The sequence below is a fragment of the Neopsephotus bourkii genome, unplaced genomic scaffold (genome assembly GCF_033783945.1).
Source record: "Neopsephotus bourkii isolate Nb327-2 ecotype Australia unplaced genomic scaffold, CSIRO-AGI_Nbou_v1 NB_1572, whole genome shotgun sequence".
NCBI lineage: Eukaryota > Metazoa > Chordata > Aves > Psittaciformes > Psittacidae > Neopsephotus > Neopsephotus bourkii.
Genome location: NW_026902048.1, coordinates 5982003 through 6006380, shown reverse-complemented (window position 1 = coordinate 6006380; position 24378 = coordinate 5982003). Strand labels below are relative to the sequence as shown.

Sequence of the window (24378 nt, the reverse complement as noted above, 5' to 3'; positions counted from 1 at the left end):
CTGCGGTACAAGGATAGTATTTCCTGAGCATCAGGCTTCCTACACACAGGTTTGTTGCAGGAAATCTCAAAAGCGTGATGCTGTTACACATACCACTGCATACGCACACACACAAAAAAACACCCCTCTGGGTATATGTTAAAGTACTGTACCAATCATTTACAATAGCTTCTTGTAAGAGAAGACACAGAGAACACATCATGCCTTATGTATTTTAAGGTGGCTGAAGTGCAAAGCATGGGATGCTGATGTAGCATTGGCGCACTGCTGCACAGCACGTCCCACCACCAAGCGCAGAGACCAGCACACCTTTTGAAAGGCATGTGAAGGGTGCCTAACGCAGGAAACCCCTTCTATGAGGCTTTTTACCTGTGTCCAAGCCCATCAGTCTCACATGTGCCCTAAAGGTCCTCACCGGTCAGGGACTGGTCCGCTCCCAGCACGTTCCATTCTGCCGGCAGTTTCAGGTGTCGAAAGGCCAAAGCCACTTTCTCATCCAAGAAGTCCACATCTGCAGCGGGTGGTCTCGACCGGTCCAAGAACCGGGTGAAGTTTAGTGCCTGCTGGTTGCCAGCACAGGTGGCCAGAAACTGGGCAGCGTCGTAGGCTTCATCCTGGACAAACTGGAAACTCTCTTCTGCCACAACCAGAACGGGGTGACCTTCTCGAGAGGCACAAAGTGCCACTTTCACTGTCTCACAGCAGTCATGGCCTGCAAGGGAAAGCCAAAGGAAATGGTAAGAAAGAATAGATGCATGCATTGAAGAAACACAACTGAGCAACTCCTCTGACACAAACAGTCTTTACATCAAATCAGGTAAGAGCAAGTTATTGAGGGTCACAACCCTAAATTAAACGCTGTCTTGGGAATTTATATGTATCAGAAATAAGCATTTCTTATGGACTTTTAAAAGAACAGATGTGTTAACTCTTCTCTGCCACAATGTAAAGCAAGAAATATAAGCCATCCTTACCTCACCAGGCAATCTTTGATCAGTGACAAGTCAGCTCAAGAGTGGTAATTCAAGTGAAGCCATCACTCACACATCAAAAGCTGGATTACAGAATATGGTCAAACTTTACTTTTCCAACTCCACAAGACTCCAGTAACTCACCAGAAACTAGAATCCAAGTGCTACAAAACTACGCACTCCAAATGCTGTCACAACACTTGGCTTCTACTGAAAACATCACAAATTAACCTAAAACAAAGACCTATATGGCTACAAAACACAACCTGCCCAGGCATGCCCTGTGCCTGCCCTCAGGCTCCCAACTTCACCACTGCACCTGCCTTTTGCTTGGGTTCACATGACAAAACAAAAACTAAGCTGCTTCTGCTACATGAAACTATGGAAATGGCCACTTTCCATACTTACAGAACAAGAAGGTTGGAGATTTGATAACTTACTTTGTTTGCTTGTTTAGGGCAGGGGAAAGAGGAGTAAGGATGCTCTGGCATAGCAGTGATTTCCTTGACTCGGAAACTAGTAAGAGAAATAAAATAAACCCACAACATCTTTCTGCGATGTTCAAAGGAAGAATATTCTCTGTGTCCAACATAACCAGCCCCTGTAATTGTCAGACATGCCCCTTCAATAATAAGGTTTGTGTTTCAAGTTCACCATGCAGCAGTTTCTTGTTCCAGTCTCGGACTGACGTCATGGGTGTTTCTGCCAGAACAGCATGGACCCTGCACTAATTACTGGAAAAGCTTCTTCTTGCCCATGACCTCAGCATACTGCTACATTCATGGAACCCTGCTTAATTAAATAAATTGTCATTTTGTATTTTTAAAGGCTTGAAAATGCACTCTGAGCTCCTATTTGCGGTCAGTGGGAAAGTTTCCTTCTTGTGTCGGTGCCCTTTGCTGTTGATTTCCCTGACAAAAGGAAAGATATGTCCCTAATCTTCATGGTCTTTCAGCCAAACTTCCAAAGCTGTTCGGAGGCTCTTGGCATCTATACAGGTTCAGTCTACTGAAAGAGGTGGTCCTCAAGTTAATTGAAAGGTCGAAACTGCTATTAGGACGCTGTGGGTAGCACCAAAATTGTCAGAGACGAATGATGCTGTGGGGCTTCTTAAGGAGAGCAAATGCAGCTGGAAAGGTATCAAAGGCAAGTGTAGAAGGGGAGGAAAACATACATGGATGTTGCTGGAACAGCTTACTACGACCAGAAGGCTCTGAAGCTGAAAGGTGAGAAAACTTGTTTCCTTCCAGCACTAGGCATCTATTAGCAAAAGGATGATGTGAAAGCTGAAGGAACAGATTTACTATTATTGATGTTACAAAGAATAAGGGTAAGATGACCCTAACTGTTCTATGATCCTCTGACTTCATTCTACTGCTCTCAACTATTGCACATGTATTCTAATACATCTCCAGTCAACAGGACAGGCAGGGAACTCAGCAGCCCAGATGAAACCCATTCACAGAGTCCACTTGCCCTCAGAGTAGAAGCCCCAAATGCTGAAGGGAGACAGTACAACTTCGGGGGAACTCACCTTTAATGCAGTTCAGAACCCTACATCCCTCTCCCTACACTTCTTGCTTTGCTCATCTCCCTGAGAACATCAGAATAAGCAGCGGGTAAAACTCGTTATGTTTATAGCCCCCACAAAAGCAGCAAGTTAGATGCAGGCACACTGCAGGACTGACTCAAGTGGTGCAAACATGGTACTCCCTAATGCAATGCAGTGAAAGGTTGTTAGAATGCAGAGTTAATAAATATAATAAAAGGCTCCTGGATAGCATGAGAAAAGCTAAGCCTTTGATTTCTGTTTTTAAACTGTTTTCTGTCTATTCCCATAAGAATCCCATCTGCAAACTAACCTAGAATATGGCTACTCTGACAGAAAGCCCAGAGGACTTCCAGGATTGAAGCAGAAGGCAAACAAGGTCTGTGAGCAGCTAAATAAATATACTTGGGGACAGCCACTTCTTTGTCATAAAGCCAAACAACTCTTCTGTTGAACAGCAAAAGGTCCTCCATCACAACAACTAGAGAAACCTCAGTCAAGACACATGGTCTCCTTAAACCAGTACATCATGGACGTACATGAAGTTCCCTTGGATGGAGCGGATGGTAAACACCAGCCCCAAAATTAAGCAAAGCTACACACTTGTTCAATGCAACACAAGGGGAGTTGATAAAAAGCCTGTGTCCTGATCTGAAGCCAAAGATGGCTCTCGTGAAACTCCCCCAGATACAGAGAAGAGCCTTGAAAGGGAGGTGACAGAGCTCGCGATCCATCTTCATCTAATAGGATCAAACAAGCATCGTGCTAAACCCTGGGGAATGTTCTTCGAAAGGACAGCTGCTCCCAAGGCTTTGATGTTCTCCCTCCTTGCATCTGTGAAGATGTCAGGCTCAGGGGGGTCAGAATCTGGGACAGGTTGTGACTTTTGGCAAACAGTTCAAACAGACGAGGAGCCAGTAAGTAACAAGCACAGCCAATACCAAAAGATTGCTCAAGAGGTCTCTGCCCCCCTGCTTTGAAACTACTGCAGGAACGATGTAAGCAAACATGTCCCCTGTATGTGAACCTTCTGAAGGAACTGTTGGTGGGGCAACGCTTCTCTTCAGATCAAAGTCCACTGCTTCCTTGGCCTAAACTAATATCTGAACTTCAACAGCCCCTTTTCCCAGAGCTTTAGCAGAAGTGAGCTAAGCTTTCTGGCACTCTCGGGAGATAAGTGGTTACCATCTGTAAAACTAGCTCGAATCTGTTTTTACAATGTTAAGTAACTTGCCCAAGATCACAGAGCGCTTCAGGCAGTGCCAGAACAGACACTATTGCTCTTGATCATCTCCTTTCTGGTCTGGCTGGTAGATAGCAGGGCTTTCTCCTAACACGGGTGAAACACCAACAGTCAGCACAATCGACTATACACTGCTGTGACTCCCTCATACACCTTCCCCAGAAGTGGAGCAGAAAAATATCTGACTCATTAAAGAGGAAAAACACACCTGGGTGTGTCAGGAAGAGCAATGAGCCTACTGATAAAGGTTTGCATTTGGTAGGCTGGAAACGTGTGTGCGAATAAATCACACAGATGAGTGCACCCACAGAAGGAACAGAAATCCCTGGCTTTACAGTATGATCAGGTTCATGATGCTGCCCAGCACCCCTCCTGAGTGCCTTCAGTCTTCTCCAGAAATCAGGCCCTTTGGCAAGAAGAGCAATAAGAAGCAAATGATGAAATAGCGATTGTCATGTGTGTGGCTATGCTTCGCTTCGTACATTTTTATTCCACAGTACAAGATTAGGTCATTTATATGCTGGCTTAACTGTGATTGAGAGTCAAATAAGCCACCCCTTAATTCTTCCTCCATTGCATTTTACCCCATTTCTCTTTCTACTCCTTAGTTCCTCTAAATTTAGCTTGGAAACAATTCACTGCTCGGAGCTGTTTTGGGAAGTGCCAACATATTGCTGGAACAATACAGAAATTAAACCAACATTTCAGTCAATGCAGAGATGGGCCCAGTGGCTGCTTTTGTTGTGATAAAACAAAACCCCCATCTTCACATAAAACCCCACTTTAAAGAACTATCTGAAATGAGACCACAACTCCTCAAGTAAAGAATTCCTTACTGGGCCACTGAAGCTTGCTTTGGGGAAGACACAAGAACAAGAAATGGAGATATGGAGTTCTCCTCTTTGTAGTTATGCTCAAAGAAATGAGATGCATCAGTACGATAACACTGCCTCCTCTACACGATAACAATGTAAAACAATGAGCAGGAGAAAAGATGGAGTTGTAAGTCATTAGACAAGTTAATGTATGGCTTTAGACCTGTCCGTGTAATTGGTACCTATAGCTTTGATGTGGTGTGTGGTTAAAAGGGCAGCAACAAAACTTTTCAGAGCTTTTCTCATTAAACAAGGCACACACGAAGACAAAACACCCCTTTACAAACACAGAGCTTTAATAAAAGATGAGTTCATTTCCTACTCCTCTAAAAGTGGAAATCCTGCCCAAACCTCCTATTTTCAGAATTCACATTTGAGCTATCAAACAATGGGCCCCCAGCCTGGGCAGCTATTTAAAACTCTGCTGGAAGCACATGTTTGGGTTTGCCTAGTAGATGACTAAGGACTCCAATGCTAATTGCATCCTCTGTGTTACCATGGTGGAGCTGGGTTGAAAGAGGTCTTATAAAGAGATTAAAGCAGGACAAGAAAGCCAGCCAACAGACATGGTGAATCGCATGGAGGATCTTGGATTTCCAACCAAGAGATGTTGCCATCTACTGGCTTGTGGACAGGGAAGCCAAGGGATCTCCTGCGGCCATCTGAAAAGTGCTTCTTTTCTGCCTCAGAAATCCTTAATTCTTGTGCTGAAAATCAGAACCTGTATTTGACATGTGCTTGTGTGATTTGCACATTTATAGCATCCATTCCTGCAACACAGCAAACACTATGAAATATACAGGCACAGCACCAGCAGTAGACAGGAGCCTCTGTTTTTCCTTTTAAACCCTTGGTTATTAAGTTTGGGAGTTTAGGAATATTTTAATGTGGCCCTTTAAACAGCAGATGGCCTAAAAACCCATAGAAGTATAAGACCCCACACATAACATCTTAATTTCAATACAGATTCAATCACTTTTTCCTGTGACTGATGTCATCTAGTACTGGCATCATTTCCTTTTTATACACTGCCTAGAGTAATTAAGTACACCAAAGAGGATGGACTGCAAAAAGCCCTCTTGGCTATGCTGTTTTATTCTATTTTAGGGGGGTTTTTTGTTTCATAATTAAGAGTATTTTCAAATCCACAACTGGCATTGCCAAGTGGTCACTTGTTATGAAACTTGTTTACCCTTCTGGTCTACCAGCACAAAGATTGCAATTCATGAAATACAGATTTTTCTATGAAGACTTGTTTCTTGAGGGAAAACACAGACGAGAATGAAGCATAAACATATGTAAAGGATTTCACACTAGAAGTTGAAAACGAAGACATTTCCAAGCTAACTGGAATTCATTTTAGTCTATGCTTTTAACTAGCAGGAAGAAAGTAGAGAGGAAAAGAACAGAAACAAAACACAAGACGCAAACCCCTGATATCTATGGGACTAAGAACAAGTTAAAAACTGAGCCTCCTCCTCCACCTTAGCTTAAGCATGGAGAGAAGGCTCTCAGTGAATCAAAGCATTTGGAGTAAACAGCATTTCAGCCCTGTGGAAACTGCTGGCAATCAGCTACCAGCAGACAGTCGGTCTCAGGCCCTTCTTCTGCCTCTCATTTTGTTCCTCCTCCCCTCTGAAACCTGCACAAGAATCCTGAACCTTCTAAGATCAACCAACAAGAGAAGTGATTTAGGTATGCCAGAGTTAAGGCTCAGAACAATACAACACATTGCAACAGGACACACAAAAGCACCTTATTGACTTGGCTCACAGACAGGGTATTTCTTACCCTTCACTTGTTTAGGAGCTGCTGCAGCTCTGGATTTACCACACTGGACTGCCTTTCCCTGTTTGAAATTTCATTTCAGGTTTCCCCCGTTGAGCTCTTCTGCATCTCCCACTCACCACACACCAGTCTTTACATGCGAAGCCAACTCTGTGCTCAATACTACAGCCATTATCACAGTGGCACACAAACCTGCACTAGATACACTACACAAAAACTGGAGCTCCCAGCACATCCGCTCTGTGAGCTTTCTCCTGCAAGAATGTTCTCCCACATGTGTCCCACAGCTTCCCAACACTGAGATGCCTCCGCTGCCCACAGCAGGCTGTGGTCAGGGTTTTTAACTCATGGGGACAGGGATGAGGATGTTCCTTCTTTTGTTGGTTTGTTTGCTGGATCATGATATGAGGCTTTTAATTATTAGTTGTTTTTCTTTTCCAGTGGGGGAAAAGCAGATGCAGGCAATGAGGCTGCTGTCCTGCAATGAAGTTACACTTCCTCACTTTAACACAGGCTTTCTATGTTACCACATGCAATCTGCTTGGCCATTCAGTGTCTCAGTTACCCTCCCTACCCTGCAGAGATGCTGGGAAGCAAAAAAACATACTAAAGACTATAACAGTGTCAGTTACTACAGTAATCAGGACTTGCTGAAAAGCTCAGTTTATGACCAACACTAAGTAGGATGATGCATCCGTGACATTAAGTGGATACATCAGTCCCCAACAGTACTTGTTCAGCAGCAACAACAGTTTATACATAGCAGCAGAGCTGATAGTTCCAACCCCCTCTAGACCAGGTCAAAGCCCTGTCCGACCTGGCCTTATGCATCTCCCTGCATCCTTCCCTGCTTGGACCTTTGGTATCTTTTCCAGTACCTAATGATACCCTAACTCAAGCAGTATCTAGTGCCATCACACATCTGACTGCCACGTCAACTGACCTTAACATGTGATGAGACAGCGTCTGAAACTATTCTGCATAACAGAGTGCCTTTGGTACAGAGGAAAACTCCAGCTATGGAGAATTTGAACCACATCCTTTAGAAATTTAAGTACTGTAACAGTGTCAGTAAAGCAACAGTTAAATAACATTTTGGTTCCTTTTCACCATGGCAAACAGAAGCTTAGTTGGACAATGTAACCTGCTTTGTCCTTAGGCTGACAAAAGAGTCACTGAGAGCAAGCACAGCATCATCTCCTGTCTAATTCTTATATCTCAGTAGCATATTTTGATACTTGAAGTTATGACAGATCAGCTCAGATGTAAATCTGCTTCTTATGACTTGAAATTACTTCCCTTAAAGTAACCCAGTCAATAGTTGGGCCACCCCATCCCATCCTTCAGAGCAAGCACAGAAATACAGGTATTTTGTCCTTTGAGTGACTGCTAAATCTACATTTAGCCACATCTTCAGCTTAAAAAAAGCTGCTCCCACAAATTTACAATCAGAATTCCTTTATTATGTACAGATATAAAAGCTCACATTTGAACAGTACTGTTCACTATACATATTCGGCATTTAAGGCTGATGATAAAGACAGTGTAAGAGGCAGATTGCTCCAGTAATTATGTAAAATGCAGCAGGCATTTCACTCTGCAAGTTGTAAGCTTTTATTTAGGTAAAGTCTTTCAGCATACAGAGGATTTTCACACACAATGGAGATGTAGGAGGTATTTATATTCTATTTTCTTTAATTTCTCATCTAAAACCACCTTATGTTGTTGAGGGTTTTTTTAAATGGGATTTCCTTTGAAAGCTTTGCTAAAACACTTGACTTCATTTTGGCAGCAAATGTAATCAAATCACTTCTGTTTCTGCTTTTTACGCCTCCATACACCACCAAAACTATTGACAAAGACAAGACAAAAGACATTTAAAATCTGGTTTTGTTCTTACATTAGCTTTAACAGCATTATTGTTACTCCTTTCAATCAGGCCCATGATGGACTTCACCTCAAGTCTCCTGGGGACCATATGAAACTGTGAGGACTTGGGATGAGGATGAGGCCTCCAAGCCCTCAAGTGAAGCAGCGGAGGTTCAAGGCAGGCAGAAAGGCTCAGTGTGCTCCGTGAGTGAATCAGCCTTTCCTTCATCCACCTGAGCCATCCCCAAGCAGTGGCTGCACTCCCAGGGATGTGCAACACATCTCACATTGCAGGGACAAACTAAAGATGCTCAAAGCTGGAAGAGAAGGATGAGTTTCTGCTTACAAGAGTTTCCTTGCAGAGCACTTGCTAACGCCTGGGCCTGGGTGTTTAAACAAGGGCTGGTCTCCCACACAGTGTCTCTTGTTCATGGCTAATCCTGCTGCGAGGTCAAGTAACGCCAGCTCTGAGTCACCACAACCATCTCCAAGGCAACTGGCTGAATATACAGTGTAAACACATGATTATAGATTCACTGTTGAGTTCAGGAAGGAGGAGGAGGAGGAAGAGCTCTGCTGAAATAAGTCATGCTCTTGCTGAAATCAGAGCAGTCAGTGCTGAAGCAACACTGAACAAATGAGCTGGTGCCAGTGGAAGACATCAAAAAGATTGCTTTTCCCCCCCCCCTCTTTTTCTTCTCTGCATCAATCCCTTCACCACTGAAGTCTCTTTCTCAGGTAGTCTCTCCAAAACAAGGTACAAATACAGAAGAGAATGTTACCCAGACGCTTACTTCACATCTGAGATCTCACCTCTCTCCTTGCACCATGGCTCCAGACAGTGCAATCTGGCAGAAATGGGACTACCTTTCCAAGAAGCCTGTTAAATATCTGTCTGATGCGAGCTGTATTTTGGGGCAGCACCCATCCCTATCTAGCATCCCACACCACAAGATCATGACTCCAATAAAGGAACAATTGAAGGCAATTCCCTCCTTTCCCTTTGAATCATTAATGGAGTCAGATTTCCCACTAACAGCGAATAAAGGAGCCTGAGGGAGCCCTCCCAAGTGACTCAGTTGTACTTGGGGCTTGGCTAGCAGAACAAGCAGAGCACAGGGCATCATCCCAGGTACTGCCTGGCAGCCACATCCACTGCTGCTCCAACGATGTCAGGGACAGCGGTGATAAGAAAGCATCGCTCCTGCCCGGAAATCCCGGTTCCCGCACAGGCTGAAGGGGAACACTGAAGTTTTTCAGTTCCTTTCTTGGCGACACAGCCATGGTCCCGAGGGGAGGTGAGGTCATTGCAAGCGGGGCTGGCAGAGCCTTGTGCCTGCCACACAAAAGCAGGGAAGGAGTCACCTCTTCTTCTGCCTCCTCTGGGAGAAAATAAGCACTAATCTGATTGATTGCATGGGGCTCTGGTCGTCAGTAACCATAAAAAGACTTCTCTTCCCAAGCCAACTAACAACCCAAACAGCACAAAAGGAAGAGGAAATGAAAAAAACACACTGGCCAACTTTTAGCCACTCATTCCAGAAGGAAAAACTCCTTAGCCCAAATTTCAATCCACGGGAATCTCTCATAAAACAATAGTTACAAGACAGATAAAAAGCAAACCTAAGAAACACACTTTATTGCTGAAGCTATACTGTGTACAGTGAAAATGTCAGGCATTTTTCTCACACTAGTATCAATGTGCTGCATAGCAACAAGTCAGAATGAAAGGTTAATGGTAAGGCCCGCAGCCTGGAACACACTCATTCCCACGGTCCTGAAGTCACCAAAGGGAAATGCTGCACCGACCTGTTTTGTTTTGTTAGCAGTCAAAGGCTTAAAGAGAGCGGTGGGCTTTAATGCGACAACCCACCCCATCCGAACGGGTTATGCTGGAGGGATGGCACTAAGCACCAGCACTGCCTGCCACTGCAAGAGTTTCGGGAAGTCTGTGTTGGCTCTGATTTAAGGGAAAAGGGTTCTGTTTCACCAGGCCTACAGCAAAAACCTCACAGAGTCAAGCAGAGCAGATCCTAAGCGTAGCGACCTTATATGGCTTATAGTCTTATATATAGGTTATAAAGCATTTGGCTAACAGCTTCTCTAACCTAGCAAATGTGTCTTCCATTACCTTGCTTGCATTTAAAAACTTGCTTAACGTGTAAATTTAACTCTGTAATTTCTCTAATGGAATTCCAGAGTTACACATTAAGTAACTGCAATCTCAGAGTCATGCAATTCCAGCAAAATCAAGCGAGAGAATTTTAAGAGGCAAAAGCAGTCATGCAAACCACACATTATACTCTCCATGAATGTGAAAATAAGCAAAAAGACAGCCAAGAAAACAGCATGATGCTGAAGTCCACTCGAACGAACCAAATTCCATAGACTGACACACTGATATGCAAAGAAAGGCAATTGCTTACCAGGTGAAATGGTCTCCAGACTCCCAGGATTTATCTTTCTTGTGCTTGTGCAGTGTTGGACAGTTGACCCAGTGAAGACCAAGTAAAAAACTACATCATCTTCAACTTTATCTTCCTCAGTCAGCTGCACTGTTATTACAGAGTCACCCTAGAAAAAAAGGACAAGAAACAAGGTTAGGTTTATATTTGTGGGAACTGCATCATATAAAATAGAACTTCTCTCCCTACAAGGCTCCTGCTCCCTGTTTGTGTGCTCCTTTCACACAACTCAGGTCCATCTTAATTTTACATATTCAAGTCATCCTTCGCATGCTTCTCAGCATCCTAGCCAGCCAACCAGCTAGAAAATATGCTTAATGCAGCTCTAGGAAGAGATGCATAGAAACGTCAAGGGTATATTCCAAATATTAACTTTATCTTGTGAAATCACACCAAGTCATAAGCACACACCCCATACAGGGGGGTTTTATACACATATACACATGTATACACGTATCTCCCTATATATGCATACCTAAAACAACAGAATGAGGATAGCGGTCTAAAACTGCTTCTGTCTTGGTAAATTTGAACAAGTTCCCTAAATCTTGCTTCACTGTTCACATTTCCCCTGTCCAAGACAGCCACAGCGCTGATAGTTCCAGTGTAGCCAACTTAATCACTTGAGCACATCCTATCCATCATCCATAAACACACACAAAAATATGGAAGTTTCATGTACCAGATTTCTTTTGCCTTCCTTACAAAAAGAACCCCAACAGCTGGCTGTATAGACAGTGGTATCTCTTCTCACTCATCTATAAGCTCACACCTTGGTGAAAAGCTTATGTTCTCAAAACCAGCAGTTCTTAAAGCCCTAAAAAGACACCTGCCATGATACATTGGCTGAACACTCCTGCTTTGGTTTAGGGAGGCTTTGTTTCAGTATCTTGGTATATTCGATCATTTTACTCATCTTTGCTGCAATCAAATGGCATTCCTGAAGGACACACATGGTTATCGCAGTTAACCCAGGACAGAACACAGTAAATACACCTACAACTCATACACCTGCATAGACAAGAACACGAGCAATATCTTCCAGTATCCTTCCATTTTCCATGAGGAAGGGAAAATAAAGAAAGAGGATGGCTTGCATTTAGTACAAGACTAAATGGAGTATTTCCATTTGGTCTCACCATACAGCATTTATCTGCCTGAGGAATTACATAAACTACAACACTGAGAACAACAGGCTGCAACATGACCTTCTGCCCCTTTTCTATCAAAATCAAAACCAGTTGGATGCCCCAGTTTTACACTGCAGCTGCATTAGCCAGCTCTCTGCCACCACCCCATTAAGCATATGGTTAAGGCTGCAAATCTGGAAATGATGTTTTTATTATTATTATTGCAGATTGCATAACTCTAATTTGTATATCCAACAGAATACACATGTAGATTCATTCAAAACCTTCCTCTGGAGCTCACTCCATTCATCCCTTCTCTTTGTCACATACAACTATTGCAGAAAAACCCCAGGCTTCCAAGCTCTCCTGTACGCCAATGCGTGTAAGCATCACTTCCCATGCTCCGTCTCCCCCTGTTCTCCCTCATCTCAGCTCCTTTTACACCCCCATCACAGCTTCCTCCTCCAAGTTCATGTCCAGTTATCTGATCCAGCCTGTCTGGGACCTATTGCCAGGGGCAGATCTGCACCTTGTTTTGATAGAAACAAGGTTTTGCAGTGCAGTACACAACCAGCCCTTGGTATTAAGAAGAAATACATGGGTAAGGATTATAAGACACAAGAAAGAAAACCAAGAATGCCAAACAGATAAATGAAGCAGTAAACATAGTTTGTGTTTCCAGAGGCTGCAGTTACAAATGTACATTTTAGGAAGGTCTCACGTGATAATACCAGACCAGGCTCCCAGCTGGGGAGAAAGGAGCTGTGTAGCATATCTTGTCTATAGTCAGTGTTAGAATGAAAACAGGTGCAAAAAGAAATAAATCAAGCTTTAAATTCAAGCATGACCAGTTCACATGCTGAGTTGGAAACTAAATATTCCATTTCAAGCAAATGGATCCAGTTTTGAGCGGATGTTCAAAAAACAAAAGTTGGAGCTTTAACCCACAAATCCTTTGTGCTTTGGTTTTTACATCCATCTTTGTTCAAACTGTTTCTCCCATAAGGCATCAACATATAAAGTACCTAAACAGGCTTGAAATGCAGGTAACATTTCAGGATGCCCATCAACAGGGCTGATTGTTTAAAGAGGTATCTGGTAAAGGAGAGTTTTCTTTCATTTAACTCAAATCAAATTCAGCTACTGCAATTCTGGTGAAACTAAAGCCAACCCGCACAAGGTGCACGTGAGAAGGCACATGTCTGTCCATGTGAGCTACTCACATTTCAAGGGAAAGCAAGTTAATTTGCAGCATTACTGCAAAGTCTAATTATTGCAAAGTCCAGTTATTGACAAAACCCCATGAAAATACATATAAGAAATCTCAACACCAGAGATTCCATGTAACCTGAAATCTGGCTAAGCCGGGATTTTAAAAATGATAGCTGAACTTCCTATACAGAAGAAACATATAGATAAATAGATAGATAGAACATTTATATACCTGATGTAATTTTGAAGGTGGCCCTGCTTTGGAGGGTGATCAGGTCAGGTGACCTCCAGCCATCCTTTCCCACCACACTGTACCACTCTTTGTATGTTAATTCAGTTTATTACAGTTACTGTTTAAGTCAAGGGGAGCACAAATTATCATCAGCTGATATCAGGTTAAGAGGCTCTTCAGCTGCAACCAAGCAGCACTTTATAGTGGGATGGTCTCCCGCACCTTGCACCTTCCTTCTCTTCTGGAGGACACTACAGCAAAAGACTGAAGCGGAATACCAAATACCTTTATTATAACTGAGCGTGTTCTGTTTGTTTTCTTTTTACTTTAAGTTTTAAGGCGTCTTCCAACACCTTCAGCAAGACCAAGAATGTGCCACCTAATTCTTGTGTGCTTCAGTTTCCTTACAGGTTGTACTGTGCCTGGTACAGCTCACTGTGCATGATGTGATCCGAGACTCCGAAGCAAAAGAGCAAAGCACTAAATAAGACCGTCCTCCTTCAACACACATTCTTCATTTCCCTTTTATTAACAATGTTGTTGTCTACTGCCCATTTTAATTTGATTTTTAAAAGCTATATTCAAATAACATTTATTTGGAAAGGAAATAACATACAGAACAAACCCTTTTCTTCCCAACATTTTTGGAGTTAAAGAAAATCAATTGCAAATGCAGACAAATTCCTCCAACCCACACAGAAGTCTTTCCAACAGCCCTATTGCATTCAGCCTCCAAAAACATTTTAATTGAAGTATGTTTACCTTTATTCATTTAATATTGTCCAAAAAATGTCATCTGTTCAGCATCACTGCCACACAAGGTGGTTATTATAACCCTTCTTTCATCCCGAATGGCCAGCCTGCCAATATCCCTTTGGTGAAAGTACAGACAGATCAAAGCTATTCTCTGGAATGCTCCAACAAATAAGAATAATTTAATTTCAAAACTAGTTTGGATCGACTAATATTTACTTGGCTTAAAGCCCACTGCAAATGAAAACATTCCATTTTGGTCCATTCATGAAAGAGGTCACCCTCTCCCTCGTTCAGATCTGAAAATCTCTGGTTTCAGAGAGCTGAAATGGGACATAAAGAAGGTGGATGTGGTTCTTTAACTCTATTCCCCTCCTCAAACCAAAGGAGAAAGCAGGTTTGCTTTGCCAACGGATGGATGCACTGGAAAGCCAAGCCTGACCTTGGGCTTTAAACTACTATAAAACAATTCAGAAAGGGATTTGAGAGTGGCACGTCTCTGAACCTTGGGCTTAGTCAGGGCAGCAGAAATGCAATTATCCCTAGAAAAGCTAAATGCTGTTACTAGGTCTAAAACCCAACACTAGATTGACAACACACCTGTTTGTCAGCAGATTTTCCTGGCATTAGGACAATTCCACCTTTTTAGGTATTTATTTTTTCAGTGCTGCAGTTAAAGGCATGCGGATTATGTGAAGGCAAAGCTCAAGCAACTGAGTAATCATTTCTTCTTTCTCAGACTTGGTTTCTGTGCATGTTACAGCAAACTATTTACCTTCAAAGGCTTTTCTTTCTCTTAATAAATGGCCTCAGCATTATTTGGAAGTGACGATGAAGCGAAAATCCTTAAGCTCCAAAGAATTAAGATCACTTATATTATTAACTCAAAAATACCATCCACCTTCCATAAAGAAGTAATTGTTTTAAACACGTAAAGACATCTCTCTTTTCCACTTCAGGCTCTGGAAATCTAGGATTGGGGAACCAGGCATCGTATCAGTTCTACCAGCAGCAGGTGGAACTGATATGTGCATTTCTCTACAATGGTCTACAAAGGGGAAAAAAAAAGTATTCTTAGCATGCTGGGTATCAAATTCTAAAGTTTCTAAAAAAAAAAAAAAAAAAAAAAAAAAAAAACACAAAAAAACAACAGAAACCCAAAACACTAAAAAAAAAACCCACCAAAACCACCCCAAAAAAGCCAAGCTATATTTTTATAGCTGAAGCATGCGATTTCTAAACTGGGTTCTCCCCCATGGGTCATAGCGGGAATTCTGAAGTACATTACCTAACCTAGTAACAACCCAACTCTGGCCTCCCCACACACACACAGTCTAAAAATACTTATGAAAATGAAGCATGTATTAGACAGCATTACTTGAGCCTTCTGCTTTTAATGAGAACACACTAGCCACCAGGATTTGTTCCACACAAAAAAGCAGAATTGCTGCTGATGACCACTGCCATCTCTGCCTGTTTTTTCATGCAGGAAGAACATAGCAAGTGCAATCCTACTGAATGGAAAGTCCATGTGTTAAAGACTCAGATGCAAGGAAAGAAACCTGCCTCCCAATGTATTTTCTTCTAAGAGCTGCTATAGACATCAGCGTTATGATGCTTCATTAAAGCGGCTGGATTAGGTGCTGGATTAGATGAGTAAATTTAACTTGCCACTGTAACAAGTTTTGTTTCGTTTCCGCTATTCATAACATGAATCAGATGCTTGTTGGGTCATTGCTTATTGCATTATGCTGGGATACAAAAGGAGAAACTGGCTTTTCAAACACTTTCTCCCTCCCAGCCTCTTTAGAAAGCTCTAAATAGCTCCCAAGTGAGTAGCACTGTACCCAGGACTGGACAAAATCACAGCTGTGGCTTCTTCCTCCACCTTCAAGGAATCAAGGCTCATTGATATCTCTATTCAGTTTTAGATGAATTTGACTTGCTGTCAAGCTAGCGCTCGATACAGAGTACACAGATCAGGCTATAATTACAGCAGGAGGCAAGTCCTTTCACATCCCTGCACTTCGAGTTTCCCCATCAATGAAACAGTTCAAACACACCAAGAACTTTTCATCCCAATGGCTTTTAAAGGAAAAGCTGCCTTTTCAATCATATGACTTTCTCCTTGGACAGCATGCAGGACTGACAATAATTAAGTTAGGAAAAAACTCAAAGGGGAAGTTGAGACAATTACACCTCAAATTGAGAAGTGCAGAATACTCTGAGATCAGCTGGAGGATGAAAAAGGCAACTGCAAGGCAGCTTTAGAAAATGCAGAAGTCATCCTGCATGAAAAAGGTAAAATGTAGTTGTTTAGATGTTCAGTGATCCATTACCATTTACCTCTGCCACTACACAAGACCAACAGCTAAGTTTTTTGCTCCCAGTGTCCCTGTCTCAGCTGAGCATCTTGGAAGATGCCTCCCATCTAAGGTTACTTTGGGTTGGTGCAAACATGTGTTTAACCCCCTGGAGAGGCACATCTGGAATTGACACCCGCGGCATATGGACGTTTTCGTGCAGAACAAAACCAGGCGCAGCCACAGGGGCTCCTAACTGCAAATGGAGATGGGGGTTTGGGCGACTATTTTGAGAGCAAACGTGGCAGTGCTCTCATCTCCTGGAATAACCCTTTTGATTGAGAAAGGCTTGGGTACCCATTTTTCCAGGTCTAAGCACTCCGGCTTGTCAGATGTGATACAAGCACCAAGGGCTATCATTGCTGGCTCATAAACCCAAGTGATGCTCTCTTCCCATGGCAAGAAAATAACCAACATCCAGCAAGCTCTTCCAGACTGCTATTCCCAGGTTAACAAAAGCAGAGGAGCAGCAAAAACCTGAGAGTTAGAATCTGAGGATGGGTTCCATCTTCAAAACATCCAGCTAAGTCCCCTTCCCTCTCTACCTTAGCATGGTGTAAGGTTTTCCATGGACCTCACTTCATCTGGATCGCATTTTCTCCCATGGGAACATTATTAGGGTTCCTAAATTGCCTCCTGGTACTTTGCTCCTAGATGCTGCAACACCACAGCTTGAACCATCCATGCCCTTTTGCAGATGTGACCATTTACCCTGGAGCTCCCAACACATGTATATAAAAGGAATGGACTGTGGGAGGAGGTAAATGGTACAGGGAGATAAAAGCAGTCATTACAGACATCCTCAATTTCACAGGTACGCATTGACTCAGAGCAGCATTCAGGGAAGAAAGAAATCACATCAAACACAGTCTGTTCTGCAGAGCTCCAGTCCCCGAAACAAAGGTAGGGCTGTGAAATCTGCCTGAACATGAGCAGCTCTAGATATCCCTGCTCGCCTAGAGATATCCCCCTTGATAAAGGCAGTGACCTGGGTCAGGAGCGTGGGGAAAGATGGATGTCGTTCAGGGTGGAGTGCTGCAGCCTCCTGCAGATAAAAGCTCTAGGGAGAGACTCCAGAAACAAACAGGATGGCAAGCTGCCAAGTTTGGGGCAGATATGGGTCCATTTTCATAGTCAATGACTTCAAAACTCCTTGATCGTAAAGGAGCACAAAGCAGAGATTTTTTTGTCTTAAATTAACATAGCCAACCATAATACAAAAGGCGACAAGAAGAATGACTCCAATGGTCTAGAAAATAAAAAGATCAATCTCCAACCTTAACTTTATTTCCTTTTTAAATTAAAGCAATGCTATTATTTCTGCCAGCAAAAGGTTTCAGGTTAACAGCATGGATACTGAGCCCCTCTGTGATGAGAAAGACAGATTTTGCAAAGCAGCCTCTTACCCTTAGGAAAATACTATTGTAGAAAGTAATGTTTTGCCAGAGGCCACCAAAAGAGCACAGTGATGGTGCATGCTTTTTTGTCAGCTCACACAGCAACTCAAGGCGATACCTTCCATATTTTATTAATGCTGCACTGAGCCAAATGATCTCCCCTTCCAATGGCAGCCACAGAGCCATGACTGAAACACTAAGATACATGCAAAATAACTTTCTTCACCACTTTCTTCCTCCAAAGGTGAGACAGAATTTGGTCCAAGAATAAGATTAGCTTAGCATGCCGATGGATAAAGTAGGGGGCAAGCAGGAATACAGTCAAAAGAGCATTTAGTTAAGAGTCTTTGCATAGACGGAAATGTGGAAAAAGACTGACATCTATGATAAACAGCCCTGAACTGATGCCTCCAGGCCCAAGCTGTCTCCCACAGACCCATCCTGAGCATGACCTGTGCTCAAAACACAGCACGGATGCCCTTGACTTGCCTGTCTGCAGAGCCAGCATCATTATAGCCAAGTTATCAACACAGTCTCACAGCCACACCATGTCCAAGGCCACTCCAGTGTCTAATCCTGCAGCAGCTCTTATCTGCAGAGAGATAAATGGTCTGAGGAGAGCAAGGGGTGGACTTCCTACCCTAAACCAATGCAAGCAACACAAACTCCTGCAGAAATGGGTACACTTGAGGAAATCCATTGCTAGCAGCTCACATCCTTTAACAGAGCATGCCCGTCGGTCTCCAAAACAATCACAGTTCACAGATGAACCTTTACAGAGTGCCAAGATGCTGTTGCAAGTATTACATCCATATTAATTCAGGCACCTTGTAGGAGATCTCTACAACAGAAAAATACATCAAATAACAGTATCTTGTTAACGGTAAAGAGACACCCATGATCTTTACAGGCACATCTTCACGACATACCACTTTGCTACACAGAGCCAGAGAGTTAATTAGATTGGGTTGTTAATAGCTGTATCGCTGCCTTAGCATGGGGCTCCACATGCTCTGCAGCACTTATGTTACCAACACTTATTCAGAGCATGCTTAGTGCATCAGGTCACTGCCGCACTGTGCTATGCAGCCAGCCTTCACAAAACTATACAGCCAAGGTCATGTCCAATCATTTTTAGCACTCAGGAAGAAGTGATAAAACTAACAAAATTAACAGGAAAAATCAAAGTTAAGGAGAAAAATACAAAGATGGGAAAAGTGCCATTCACTATTTGTGTTATATATCTAAGGAGAAACTGCTATAATTTTACTGTTAGTCTGAAATTGGCTGTAGAGTGAAAATAATTATTTTCTTTCATTTATTTGGGCAGTTTAGTGTTAGACCATTCATTTAAAACAGTCTGTGCCTGCTGTTCTCAGTCACCATTGCCTGAATAGGTAAGTATTGACAGTAACCCCTAATTTCCTCCAGTTCAAGCTCCGCATGGCTCTGGTACAGAGAAAGAGAAGGAATGGAGGTACACAAGCAGTAACATACCAGAGACTGCTCTCTAAACTACGCAAATCTCTGTGTAGTGCCACCACATGAAGACAAGATGGAGGAATTTCCCTATGGCAGAATATCCCCTCCAGTACCATCCCGTTCCCATAAATACTGGTCTTACAGTTAAGGGGTTTTCTCAGAAACTGCTACAATCAATTCCTATAAAACACATCCAAATTGATGGCCACATCCTAAAGCCCCGTCTGTTCTTTACTACACTCAGAGAACTGAACCAGGCAATTTTATTACCAGCTGTTTCAGTGATTGATAGCATTTCCTGCTAATTACTCATGCAGCAATAACAACAGAATTGTTGTGCCTGGGAGAAATAGCGGGCAGCCTGAATGTATTCAGTGACTAACAGAAATGCAGCTATTCTCCTGGCACCAGAGAGGCGGAGAGAGTCACAGTTCCTGGAAGATAAAGTACATATGATGACACATTATCTGAAACAGTCGCCTGTCACAGGGGTATTTTCACAAACAGCCTTGAGGTGTCTTTAAAGGGAAAAAGGAAAATCAGGTTCGAGCAGTAACATCCAAAGACCGGAGAGCAGAAGGATGGTGTCTTCCTGGTACTTCAGCCTCCTCTAGAGCAAAACCTTTGAAGAGAAAGAGCTCCGAGTGTGTTTCAGGGCATTCATGTTCATTTTCCTGCCAGTCTTCAAAGATTTCACAATTACAGTACTTAGAGCTACTGTAATGACTGAGGCACTTTTTAAAGTGGTATTTTTTTGCCATTAAAGAATGGAAACCATTATAACCAGTATCTTACTTAAGAAATAACCCCCATACACAAATACTAGACAGATGAAACGCCTGCAATGCTGACACGAACAGGTTGAAACAACTATACAAACAGGCAGCAGCACTGAAAATGTGTCCTTCAACAGAACAGCCACTGGATGGCAGTGCACAGCACCGATCTTAGCACAGAACAATTAATCACAGTTTATTTGATTTTCCACTTAAACACAAGATGGAATTGCTCTACCGAGCAAGGCAGAGGACGAGGATTTGCAAAGACACCGCATGCAGCATAACCTTCAGAAGCAGACAGGAGGCAGTGCAGGAAGAGTGCAGGAGATTTGAGGGGTTATTTGAAAATCAAATCAAATCAATGCCTTCCAAACCACTTACTCTCACTTGAGCTTTGCTGTCAGAACTGCCTCTATTCTAACAAAATGACTGTCAGCACTGTGTGACAGGAAATAAAGCAGGGACATGTAACTTGATGAATGAGATGGGAAATTTGTTTTGCCATTCTAAATGTAACAAGAATATTTATGAATATAAATGCATTCCAGAAAGGAAGAGCAGTTGAAGAGCATTTTCATACTTTTAAACATCAAGCCTTGATTTTTGTTGCTCATTCCTCCTGAAAGGAGGGGAGGTAACACTGTCAGCCACTGCTGGGGATGGGACACAGTCTATGAGCATCTTTCCAGGTATTAACACATCAGTATACGAAATATACAACCCTAAATTCAGAGCCCAAGCATATAATAATGTTTAATATAACTCTATGTGTGACAACATAAGGATTCTTTTTGCAGTTTCAGGAAACAGTCTGAAGCTATCTAGTATTTCCCCAAAAGAGATTATGGGCTCTGCTTTCTCACCTCCACCCCTACCCTGTACCAGCTCCAGCATCTTTCTTCTGGACACTTCAAAGCTCACACAAAATGCTGCAAAGCAGTGGTAAGTCAAGGGCAGCATTTCAGGTAAGCGCTCCAGACTTTAAGCTAGACCATTTGCTGTCTACCAGCACATTCATACCCACAAAACAGGATCACAGAAGGAAAGATCACAGGATCAAAGAAGAAAAGAAACAGGTAATTATGGGAGGAGGGCTTTGAACCCAAGTCACCAACATTTGCAGTTTCAGATAATACAGAAGAAAGAGCCTCCGAGCTCCAATTCCATCAGTGGCATATCCTGGAGAAAGGTGATGCTGACGGTCGGGCAGCCCCTGGCAACTTCTCCAGCCAAAGCTGCCTTCAGCAGATGCACAGAGATGACCATTTCACAGGGAGTCCTGTACTAACATTGCATAAACCTCATGAGCTACTGAACAGCTCATTTAAGAGGAGCAAGACAAGAGAACAGCCTTGCAATAACCACACTGTGCAACCCAAAGTCTTCACTGGGAACTGAGAAGCAGCAGGCAGCTTGCCAGAGGATGGTGCAGAGCTAGGGGGACAGCTGCCAGACACCCACTGTGACAGAAGGGCATGGCTTCTTCTATGATGTAGACCAGAACTTGGGAAGTGGAGGATGAAAAGAATCTGGATCAAGGATGTAAGTGACAAACTTCACAGATGAGGTCAAGCACAGTTTAGTGAGGAAACCATTCTGCCTGCAGAACGAAAGCAGAGCCAGACAAGTTGCAATGTGCTTCTCAAAAAAACAGTTTATTCAGGCACCCAATTGACTTAAAACTTGTTCTTCCACAAGCAACACAAGCAAATATTTGTAAATTATTTGTAGAAGGTGCTTAGAGCCCTTCCACTCATTCATAATTCAACAATGTTTTGAAGGTGGGGCAGAAAGCTGGTTTGTTATTAAGAAGAAATCAAGCACCCAACAAATAAAAGACAAGAGGTTTATCAGATGCTCTCACCACAGAGCTGAGCTGAACATCAAGGCTGGTTCTCCCCTTGCCTAAGGACCTCCAGAGAAAGACAGGGCTTATGTAGAGTAATTTTCGTGAGAAACTCCCACATCAAAAGCATGTGAAGTATGTTCTACTTTTTCTGCTGGACTGATCTCAGGTATTCAGGCATCCCAGTGGACTTTGTCACCATAGATGCCACTAAGCAAATAAAGCCAGCATTAGTAGAAAAGTAACTAAACCACGGCTGACAACCTCATGACAACATCTCACTGCAGGATTCTAAGGCATTCTATTTTGTCCTTTTGTCCCCTGGGAAGAGAATGATGATCATTCATTATCTAGCACACAATAGTGCGTAAGTCACACCTGAGATGGTTCCAGCCAAGGTGACAAGTCAGCTGCCACCTTACCTGCACAACACCTTGCTGCGCTCACACACATGAGGAACTCCAGCTCTTGGGACAGACACTGCTGCCATAAGCCTCAAGTCCTCTGTATTGTCAACTTCCTTCCTTTAACCCTTTCATACTTATTCAAAAGAGGGTTTTTTCTTAAAACATCAACATCAGAGGTTATCACAATAGGTACTGTTTTCAGGACTACACATGCACTTCAGCAGGGCATCATGCTGCATGAAACATGCACGAGTGAAAAATACTATAATCATTATCCTTTTCATCTCATTTCAGATTAAAACAGGACACACTGGAAAACCTACAGGAGTGGTTAATTCATTAACAGAAGAGAGAACTTACTGTACCCAAAACCCAGGTTATATTAAGAGAGGGTCAACGCATTCTTTCTGAGGCTTTTGAAGTTCATACTTCATTAAGCTGCACGACATTTTGGCTTGGAAGTCTGAGCTCTCATCTCTATAAAAACTCTCCTTGAAAAACTCTGCAGGTTACACAGCTCCTAAGTAGCAGTTTATACAAGAGACTCCATCCCCAGACCTGATTAAAGACCAAAGTCAATGGAAGAGTTTTATCAATTAAGTGTTTGCCCTCCCATGCAATCACCAGTTATGACACATTTGGGTTTGTCACTCCAAATAACGTGGGCACACCTTAGACAAACCATGCAGAGGAGGAGTGCTGTGATTTAAAACAAGTTTGTTCCTTCTAATCAAAAAGGGAAAAGGAAGAAAGTTTGCAGCAATACATCATGGTTCTCCAGCTGCTAATCTTTTCCACTTCACACCCACTGATCATTATCACCATGAAAAAAACATTCCCCTCTTAAAGGCAGATCTAAGGTTGTAGCCTTGGTAGTAATCAAGCAAAGATGATACTTAATGCTTCCCAGCTCCTTCCCTGCATATAACCTCAGTCCTTTTCCAGCACATTCATACCCAATACTGCTTTCAGATTATTGTTCTATAAAAGAAAACCAGCACTGATTTCAGAGTGGCAGGAGATGCAACTGGGTTAGAGGAACGACCAATAGCATTGCAAAGATCCTGTAACTACCAGAAGCTGAAATCAGAATCCATGCAGGTGACTTTTGAAGTAAGATTTTTCAGGACATTGTATGCAGTTGGAAACTTGACCTTGCTCATTTACTCACATGCACTCTCTATTTATTAAACTGTGGTTAGAAACAGGGACACAGCTTGTGATTCCTTGATCCTGTTGTAATTAAATCTCCCGCTGAATACTCTGCTGGACTCTCAATTAATGGTAGCATTTATAAAAGATCAACACTTCACCTTTACAAAGCTCTTTTCCATTTTCCTTCTCTTGCCTAGCTGTTAGCAACAGTTGAGTTTAAGCTAAGAGACTAATTTAAATGATTTCATTTGTAAACAGAGAACTTAATGAATCACAACAATGAAAAGGTCACTTAATAATAAACCTCCTTCGTTCTTAGCACTGCTAACCCTTTTTTTCCTATCTGCATACTCCTTAATGACCTGGATGTTTCTATAATACATTGACAACATCTAGGAAGTACCTTGCAAGTTGAAAATATGACTCTTTCTGGTAGAGATGCACAACTTCTATGAAAAGGTGACCATCAGTGAGGTCATTTCAAGTACTTAAACAGAACTGAAGCTCCTGAATTCTCAGCTCCCATCAATCAAAGACTTTTGCAACTCTCTCACTCCCATTCCTGACAGGAAGAGTTTGTTCCTTCAGTTTGAGACCTGGCTTCCCAAGCAAAGCCCCAGGCAGAGCAGAAACAAGGTCTGAAACACTGTCCATCCACTATGCTGTGCTCAGTAAGTTTCCGTATCAATGGGACAGCACTGAAATACAAGAGGGATGTGGGTAAAGCTGGTTTCGGATTTGATCCAATTTTGTTGTGTTTGATCTCACAACAGAGATGTTGTTCATCAACAGAGATGTTCCCAACTGCAGTCTGAGACAGGCAAACAAAGGACTGTCCAGGTACACAGATTTTTTGCACATT

At 42.6% G+C, this 24378-nt stretch overlaps 1 protein-coding gene across 16 annotated transcripts in view; it reads right to left on the bottom strand.

Moving 5' to 3' along the window:
• AKAP13 (A-kinase anchoring protein 13) overlaps positions 1-24378 on the bottom strand; it is a 208370-nt gene that overhangs the window by 119492 nt on the left and 64500 nt on the right. For all 16 annotated transcript variants that reach the window (XM_061371313.1, XM_061371301.1, XM_061371302.1 and 13 more), the window contains 2 exons: positions 10722-10869; positions 416-712 (listed from right to left, as the gene is read on the bottom strand). In XM_061371313.1, coding sequence (XP_061227297.1) covers positions 416-712; positions 10722-10869 — 445 coding nt within the window. The remainder of the gene's footprint in view (positions 1-415; positions 713-10721; positions 10870-24378) is intronic.